At 43.2% G+C, this 9,781-nt stretch overlaps 1 protein-coding gene across 1 annotated transcript; it reads left to right on the top strand.

The window, feature by feature from the left end:
• The first annotated feature begins 3,296 nt into the window (after positions 1-3,296).
• Positions 3,297-6,638, top strand: UBQLN2 (ubiquilin 2). The gene has a single exon (XM_004598284.4). It carries the CDS (start codon positions 3,599-3,601, stop codon positions 5,474-5,476), a length of 1,878 nt encoding a protein of 625 aa, XP_004598341.1. The 5' UTR covers positions 3,297-3,598; the 3' UTR covers positions 5,477-6,638.
• Positions 6,639-9,781: the final 3,143 nt, after the last annotated feature.

Raw genomic sequence — 9,781 nt, 5'->3', positions numbered from 1 at the left:
GGGAGCTGGAAGGAAAGTTGAGTAGCCAGGACACAAACCAACTCCCATATGGGATCACAGTACTTGCAAGGTGAGGATTAGCCAATTGAGCCATTGTGCAGGACTCCATACTACATTTTTCTACAAACATCTTAAAGATTTACCTAATGTTAAGTCATATTTCAAACATTATCAAATATTGTTGATCTTTTTCGATGGTTGCTAGTATTTCAAAATAAAATGCTTGGGCCTGGCGGCGTGGCCTAGCGGCTAAAGTCCTCGCCTTGAACGCCCCAGGATCCCATATGGGTGCCGGTTCTAATCCTGGCAGCTCCACTTCCCATCCAGCTCCCTGCTTGTGGCCTGGGAAAGCAGTTGAGGACAGCCCGAAGCCTTGGGACCCTGTACCCGTGTGGGAGACCTGGAAGAGGTTCCAGGTTCCCGGCTTTGGATCAGCGCGCATCAGCCCGTTGGGGCTCACTTGGGGAGTGAATCATCTGATGGAAGATCTTCCTCTCTGTCTCTCCTCTCTGCATATCTGACTTTGTAATAAAAATAAATAAATCTTTAAAAAAAAATAAAATGCGGGCCCGGCGGCGTGGCCTAGCGGCTAAAGTCTTCGCCTTGAAAGCCCTGGGATCCCATATGGGCGCCGGTTCTAATCCCAGCAGCTCCACTTCCCATCCAGCTCCCTGCTTGTGGCCTGGGAAAGCAGTTGAGGACGGCCCAATACATTGGGACCCTGCACCCGCGTGGGAGACCTGGAGGAAGTTCCAGGTTCCCGGCATCGGATCGGCGCAGCACCAGCCCGTTGCGGCTCACTTGGGGAGTGAATCATCGGATGGAAGATCCTCCTCTCTGTCTCTCCTCCTCTGTGTATATCTGGCTGTAATAAAATAAATAAATCTTTAAAAAAAAATAAAATGCTTTTTACAGATTTAATTCAAGTTTGCTTTAATCACTCTTTAGTATCCTAATCCATTTCTTCTTCCACATGGGTGCAAATTTGGTATGAGTCATAGCATCTTTTTTTAAAGATTTATTTATTTTTATTGCAAAATCAGATATACAGAGAGGAGGAGAGAGGAAGAGCTTCCATTCAATGATTCACTCCCCAAGTGAACACAACAGCCGATGCTGCACTGATCCTAAGCCAGGAGCCTGGAACTTCCTCCAGGTCTCCCACATGGGTGCAGGGTCCCAAGGCTTTGGGCCATCCTCAACTGCTTTCCCAGGCCACAAGCAGGGAGCTGGATGGGAAGCGGGGCTGCCAGGATTAGAACCAGAGCACCCATATGAGATCCTGGTGCATGCAAGGTGAGAACTTTACCACTAGTCCACCACGCTGGGCCCTCATAGTGTGTTTCTAATAGAATATTCCCCATATAAATATAGCTGTGTATCTATAAACACCATAGGGTGTAACTTGGTATGTGTTATTTAGATTTTTGGTTTTATACACATTAACATGCTTAAAACAAATTCATTATTTTTTTTGCTCTATTTTATTTTGATCATACATTATAACCTTTATTTTTTCTTATTGTGAGTTATATTTGTGATCCAGTGGCTTTGACTTGCTGAGAAATCTTCTCTAGATACTCACTGGTAAAACTACTTTTTGTATGGTCTAACCCAGTGTTATAATCATATACAGAAATTTGAAATTACTTCTTCCATTTCTCAAATTTTCTTCATCGGCAGAGCCACATCTTTACATCTTTTAATTAGGTAAATATGGTCATTTCTGCCAGTATCATTGTGTTTATCAATTTCTACCTGACTTTAAACAATTATAAATGCAAAATGTTTCTAAACAGATTAATACTCATTGGGCCTGCTACGATAGCTCAATTGGCTAATTCTCTCCCTGCAATCCTCAGGATCCCATTTGGGTGCTGGTTCGCGTCCTGCCTGCTATGGCCAGAGAAAACAGTGGAGGATGGCCAAAACTCCGGAGCACCTACACCCATGGGAGAAAGGATGTCTTGGCTCCTGGCTTCAGATCAACTCAGCTTTGTGTGTTGTGGGCATTTGGGGAGTGAACCAGCGAATGGAAGATCTTTCTGCCTCTGCTTCTCCTTGTAAATCTGAATTTCCATAAAAGTAAATAAACCTTTAAAGAAAGTCATTGATAGTTTAAGCAGTCAGCAATAGCCACTATTAACGTATTGGATATAGTCTTCCAATTTTTTCTTTTTTTCACACATTCATAGCACAGTCTGTGTGTATAACAAATTGTTCAAATGTTAGGTTTGAAACAAAAATTAATTGTATTTTTATATTGAAATGTGCATGGTTTTATAGCTTCTAACTGTACAGAAATATATAAAACTAAGTGCAAAAAACTTTAATTTTCTCTGTATTTGCAGTTGATTCCACATATAACGTTAAGAAAATTAACCATTCATGTTTAAAGATTGCAAGTATTATTTCAGTTTATGATAATATCAGAATCTACATGAATAGTTTCACGTAAATACATTATTTAAAAATGTTTCAATATTGTTTTAAATGATGTAGTTCATGTATGTGTATGGTACACAAATATTTTTGCATCCTTATCTGATTTTTTTAGCTGTCGCTAGATAGGGCATTTCTGAGTTCAACACAGAAGCCTTTTAAATGTTAGTATATATTTTCAAATTGTTTTATGGCAATTCACAGTCAACTAGCATGAGAGTGCATTTTTTCAGTTTCCTTCAAATGAGATTCACCATGGTTTTTCTTCTTTCCGATACAATAAACCAAAAGTAGAATTTCATTGTTTTAATCCGCGTTTCTTTCGTCTGTAGTGATTTAATCGTCCACTTAGATGCCTAATGGCCATTTGTTCTTTGTGAAATGTGTGTTCCTGCCTGGTGCTCTCCCCTTCCCCCATTCGGGGTGTTGCTCTTTCCTTTTTGCTTTGTCAGAGTTCCTTATTATTCATTTTTCTTCTTTTATATGGGATCGGTCCGATTCAGGCTTTCATTGTTTCACCGCGTTACAGCTTGCTGGTATACACTTCTACATTGGTCTTGCTCATGTCGTTTACAGCAACTGGTTCCTGTCCCTCCTCCTTCTTCCCTCCTTCCGAGCCAGGCCTGCTTGCTTCTCTTCCTTTCTAGTCCCTTCTCTTCTCATCTTTTTTTCTTTGTTTCTCTCCGTGTGCCTCTCTTCCTCTCTCTCTGTCTCTGTCTCTCTCCCTCTCTCCGTTCTTTTCAGTGCAGAAGTTTTTAATTTTGACCGAGTCAGATCTATCCATCAGGGCCTGGCGCCGCGTCAGCAGAGGGGGGCGGGGAGGAGAGCGCGGAGCTGGGGGAGGGGAAGGGGCGGGGAGGAGCGGGCGGAGCGGCTGCGGGAGTTGCTGGGAGTGCGCGCGGTCGGATCACAAGGCGGCGGCGGCGGCGGCGGCGGCCCAGAGACCCGAGCGCGGAGACCTCAGCCCGAGGCCTACGCCGAGAGCCTGCTCTGCACCGGAGGACCGGGGAATCGCGCTGTGCATCACCGAGGTACTGTGCTCCGCGCTCCCCGCTCGGCCCGGCCCAGTGCGCTGTGGCTGCGCCTCCTTCCTTCCTCCTTCCCTCGCTCTCGCCCGCCCGCGCCTTCCCTGCCCGCCTGCGTCACCGCGGCCGCCATGGCTGAGAACGGCGAGAGCAGCGGCCCCCCGCGCCCCTCCCGCGGCCCTGCTGCGGCCCCAGGCTCGGCCGCTACTCCCACCGAGCCCAAAATCATTAAAGTCACTGTGAAGACCCCCAAAGAGAAAGAGGAGTTCGCAGTGCCCGAAAATAGCTCCGTCCAGCAGTTTAAAGAAGCGATCTCCAAACGCTTCAAATCTCAAACCGATCAGTTAGTGCTGATTTTTGCTGGCAAAATCTTAAAAGATCAAGATACCTTGATGCAGCATGGCATCCATGATGGACTGACTGTTCACCTGGTTATCAAAAGCCAGAACCGACCTCAGGGCCAGTCCACCACACAGCCTAGCAGTGCCGCGGCAACTACTACTACCTCCGCGTCGACTCCCAGGAGTAACTCCACACCTATCTCCACAAATAGCAACCCCTTCGGCTTGGGGAGCCTGGGAGGACTTGCAGGCCTTAGCAGCCTAGGCCTGAGCTCGACCAGCTTCTCTGAGCTCCAGAGCCAGATGCAGCAGCAGCTCATGGCCAGCCCTGAGATGATGATCCAGATCATGGAAAATCCCTTTGTTCAGAGCATGCTTTCGAATCCCGATCTGATGAGGCAGCTCATTATGGCCAATCCACAGATGCAACAATTGATTCAGAGAAACCCAGAAATCAGCCACCTGCTCAACAACCCAGATATAATGAGGCAGACCCTGGAAATTGCCAGGAATCCAGCCATGATGCAAGAGATGATGAGAAATCAAGACCTGGCTCTCAGCAATCTCGAAAGCATCCCAGGTGGCTACAATGCGCTAAGGCGCATGTACACTGACATTCAGGAGCCGATGCTGAATGCCGCACAAGAGCAGTTTGGGGGTAATCCGTTTGCCTCGGTGGGGAGCAGTTCCCCCTCTGGGGAAGGCACTCAGCCTTCCCGCACAGAAAATCGAGATCCACTACCTAATCCGTGGGCGCCCCCACCGGCCACGCAGAGCTCTGCGACCACCAGCACGACCACAAGCACTGCCAGTGGCTCTGGCAGTGGCTCCAGCAATGCTGCTGGGAACACCGTGGCGGCAGCCAATTACGTTGCCAGCATTTTCAGTACTCCAGGAATGCAGAGTCTGCTGCAGCAGATCACTGAAAACCCCCAGCTGATTCAGAACATGCTGTCCGCACCCTACATGAGAAGCATGATGCAGTCACTGAGCCAGAATCCAGACCTGGCTGCACAGATGATGCTGAACAGCCCGCTGTTCACTGCCAATCCTCAGCTGCAGGAGCAGATGCGTCCACAGCTCCCGGCTTTCCTGCAGCAGATGCAGAATCCAGACACACTCTCGGCCATGTCAAACCCGAGAGCAATGCAGGCTTTAATGCAGATCCAGCAGGGGCTACAAACATTAGCCACTGAAGCGCCTGGCCTCATTCCCAGCTTCACTCCTGGCGTGGGGGTGGGAGTGCTGGGAACCGCCATCGGCCCGGTGGGCCCGGTCACTCCCATAGGCCCCATAGGGCCCATAGTCCCGTTCACCCCAATAGGCCCTATTGGGCCTATAGGACCCACTGGCCCTGCAGGCACCCCTGGCTCCACTGGCTCTGGTGCCCCCACTGGAGCCAGCGTGCCCAGCTCTGCACCCAGCGAAACTACAAGTCCGACGTCAGAACCTGGACCGAACCAGCAGTTCATTCAGCAAATGGTGCAGGCTCTGGCTGGGGCAAATCCTCCGCAGCTGCCGAACGCAGAAGTCCGATTCCAGCAGCAACTGGAACAGCTCAACGCAATGGGCTTCTTAAACCGCGAAGCAAACTTGCAGGCTCTGATAGCAACAGGAGGCGACATCAATGCGGCCATTGAGAGGCTGCTGGGCTCCCAGCCGTCCTAATTACGTTTCTGTACCTTGAAAAAAATGTATCTTATTTTTGATAATGGCTCTTAAATCTTTAATCACACACAGAATCGTGCTATACTTTGATTTTGATTCTTTTAAATCTGTTTAGTTATAAATCTTAATACGATGCATTTTAAGGTGGAGTCCTTCCCTCCCTCCCCGTTCCTTCCCTCCCTTAACCCCTTCCCTTTCCCTATCTCTTCCTCCCCCTGCCTTCGTGTCCTTTGATTTCCTTCTCCGTTTTGAATGGTGGGGATCAATGCTGTCTCACTCAAAGCTGTTGCATGTGAACTTTTCTCTTTATTCTGCATTTATTGTGACTTTTGGAACAGGTATCAGCCTTCACAGTTGGGTGAACAAGTTTTGTCCTACAGATGTCTGATTTATTTGCATTTTAACATTAGCCTATGATAGTAATTTAATGTAGAATGAACGATATTAAAAACAGAAGCAAATTATTTGAAGCTCTCTAATTTGTGGTACAATATTGCTTCTTGTGACTTTGGCATGTATTTTTGCTAGCAAAATGCTGTAAGATTTGTACCATTCGTCGATCTTTTTTGCTATGTTTGTACACAGTACAGTAAGCACAATTGGAACTGTACATCTAGAAATATTGCAGTAGAATCTCTGAGCAGAATATGTGTAACCAAAAGGAGAAAGGATACCAGAAATATTGTGGAGCTAGTTATGTCTCACAGTTTTGTAGAATCTTACAGCATATTTGATAAATTTCTCAGTGAAATGTTGGCTAGGCAAGTTCAGTTAAACTATAGTAGAAATGTTTATCCTGGTATATCTAAGTATACATTTAATTGTACAGAAAACTTACAGTGTAACATTGTGTCAACATTTGCAGATTGACTGTATATGACCTTAATCTTTGTGCAGCCTGGAGGGTCAGTGTAGTAATGCCAGGAAAGTGATTTTACCTAAGACTTCCTTCTCAGATTCTCCCATAAAGAGACCCTAATATGCATTTTGATTTGTAATTGGAAATGTAACTTTCACTGAAAGTGTCATGTGATGTTTGCATTACTTTAACTGCTATGTATAAAAGGAAAGTGTATTCTTTGACTTTATCAGTTATTTCTCTTGTGCACAGGGAAAAATGCATTAAAAATGACTAAAAAAAAATAAAAAAATTTAAAATGGATAAATCTTTTCCTTTTTGCTTCTGGCCACTGGGTCATGTTTCCGGAGTTTTCCCACCCCAAGATTAGATAAAAAATGTTTCTCTATGTTTCTCTAATATTTCTGCTTTTTATTTTTTTGCATTTTTTCCCTATCTGGAATTTGATCTGTGGATTTAGGTATTCTGTTTATCCCCAAGGGAAGTATGTTCTGTTCCGTGCTTGGATTTTTTTTAGTTCCACTGAACATTCTAGTCCCAGTAAACCAGCCTGTAATTATTGAGTTAGAAATAAGAATTCGTGTCTGTTCAGGTGAGTTCTGTGTTGATCTGCTTATTTATTTTTTTAATAGTTTTGTGATGATTTTAAAATGTTATTTTACCAGATGAACTTTATAGAAAAGAATTTCCATACAAAATAAATCGGGAATTTTTAAATACATGTAATGGTGAGAATTGCAGGATTTCATTGCTTTCCAGAGACATACATTACCTGTTTTATAAACCTACTTATATACTTCAAGATTTTACTTATTCAAATTCTATTTGATTTTTGATAAGTGTATTCCTAGGATGTAAGACGCAGAGGGAATACACTGATACCACTAATGGGACCTCTTTGTGTAACCTGTGTGCTTATTTTTGTTACAGAAAATCATAATTATCTTAACTTGGCAATTTATTCAGATCCATTAATTTCAGAAGCACTCAGTTGACCCTTTTGTGTTTTTCTTGGTACTTTGTAAAGTTTATAATGCGTTGTAGCCACATGGATTACACATTGTACAGCAACGTGCAATAGTAATGGTGGTCGTGACATTCTTGTATTGTTTCTCATTTTAGCCACAATGTTTGTTGTAGCAAGCCCACATTGAGTTTTCCTGACAAAAAGAAAGCTTTGCAAATAAGTTTGCAAAATGCCATACACTATAATCCCCATTTGAGACACAGTGAATGTTGGCTGGTTGTATTTCTCTAAAAATGAGTATATATTTTTAAGTTAAAAACATTATTTGACTTTGTTTAATTCATCATTTCTCAAGCTCAAGTGGGTTTAGCTTACTTAAGTGTAGCTATGCACTTTAGGTAATGATGGCTTACTATCTCACTGCCGTAATAAATTGAAGGTGATGTGGATTTTTTTAATACAGGAATAAATACTAAAAGTGGAGGCATAGTAAATTCCAGTAAATCAATATCTTTCAAACATCTGAAGAACAGAGAATTGCTTAAGGAGATATGTCAAATATTTATCATTTTTTACAATATGTTTTTTCTCCTTCAAAAGATCCAGGCCTTTAATGCGTGTAGTGTACTGCTTTTAATAGTTCATTAATTTTTGCTTATAACTTTCTTTTGATCCTTTAAATTACTTTTAACTCTTCTTCATCTCTTACGTGATTTATTTCCTCCTATTATGTTCTAGATTCTTTTCACAGGCTTCTTTGTTTGTTTCTTTTGGATTTTCTTAATCTATGCACCCTGACCAGCTGTCCCTCCTTCTCCAATGAGTGGAGCAATTCTTGCATCCTTTCAGTGTTTGCTGGGTAATTACACTCTCACTAAAGTTGAAATGCACCGTTGGATGGTATACATTTATATTACTGGCTCTGTGAAAACACACAGAGATAATTTGAAAGGAGCCAGATGTAACCCCATCAGGAGAACCTCATCTCCAAGACAACTTTATTTGCTCTGTTGGACTCTCCTGCAGGTAAGTGGTATTATAAACACTTCAACCACTCAGAGTGGGTGTCAAGGGGCAGGATGAGCCGTATGTGGGAGACAGCATTGAAATAAATCCTGGTGTTCGGTAAGGAGATTCCTGGGTCAGATTGGTGCCACCTGCTATTTGTTGAGAAAACACAACCAGATAACACCTGTGTTTAGGTATGGCCAAGCTTGCAGTGTGATAGTGAACAAACTACTCTAAATTCTGTTGATTGGCAGTGTACAAACTAGTAAGAAATGGAGTAATTCCTGTTGGCCTAACCTGGGAGCAGGTTGCGGGCTGAGAGAGCCATTGAGTCTTATGTCTCACATTCACAAAGAGGCTCAAATTCAGACAGCAGCCTCCAATGTAACTGCAGCCGCAGAGCTGCACTGTCCTGATAGACATGTTCTTCATCAAGTTTACTTAAGAAAGTGTAAAAACAAAGCAAAACTACTTCATGACTGTGCTATTCTCATTTGATACTATTCTTCTTAAAAAATTATATATAAAAGGCTTGTCTACCCAGACTCCACAAAATTGTACTATAAAGTTCAAAATTTGAAATAAAAGTGAAAATAAAGAAGTAAATAAACCATAAAAAGGCTTGTCTTAAAATGAATGTTATACAATGTTCCCTTAACTTCTTTTTTTTTTTTTGCTTAATTTTTAAATTTTATGGTACAATTCCATAGGGTGTGGGATTTTCCTAGTTTCCTTAACTTCTAAGAAGTTCTCAACAAAGTCTTCCATTGCTTTTCTCACATGTCCAGCCTTGGCTATTTTAATCTTAAGATGGTATTGATTAAACTTAAGATGATATTGGTGGGGAGTTGGGGTGAAGGGTGGGAGTTGAGGGGGAACTGCGTGATGGCTCAGTGGCTACATCTTCACCTTGCACGCACTGGGATCCCCTGTAGGTGCTGGTTTGTGTCCCGGCAGCTCCACTTCCCATCCAGCTCCCTGCTTGTGGCCTGGGAAGGCAGTCAAGGACAGCCCAAAGCCTTGGGACCCTGCACCCGCGTGGGAGACCTGGAAGAAACAGGTCTGGCCTTTGTAGCCACATGGAGAATAAATTGCCTTTCCAGTAAATTTTTTTTTTCTTAAAAAAAAAAAAGATGGTATTGGTGGGTTTCTCCTAGGGTTTTTCATCTTCCGGAATATTTTAGACTTTTCTCAGGTTGATGATATCCTTCAGTATTCCATCAGCATCATGTCTTTCAGAAACTCCTTGACAATTGTGCTGTATTTTGTGCAGAATTTGCTTGATTTTTATTTGCCAGTGTGGTCACTTCGTTGACTGAAGCCACCCCATTGAGCAAGAGTCAGCAAGTGACACATATTTGGTTAGGGTTTTAGATGTTTTGAAGATGGTTGAAAAACTTTGACAAAAGCTACTCTAAACTAAAAACTCAAAAGACAGTTGCTTGCGCCAGTGTGTGAGGACACCAAGTAG

This window comes from Ochotona princeps, chromosome X (assembly GCF_030435755.1).
Source record: "Ochotona princeps isolate mOchPri1 chromosome X, mOchPri1.hap1, whole genome shotgun sequence".
Lineage (NCBI taxonomy): Eukaryota > Metazoa > Chordata > Mammalia > Lagomorpha > Ochotonidae > Ochotona > Ochotona princeps.
The sequence above is the reverse complement of the archived record's forward strand: the minus strand, read 5'-3'. Positions and strand labels throughout refer to the sequence as shown.

Excerpts from the sequence above, each read along its gene's own strand:
- UBQLN2 (XM_004598284.4), top strand. The coding sequence starts at position 3,599 with ATGGCTGAGAACGGCGAGAGCAGCGGCCCCCCGCGCCCCTCCCGCGGC.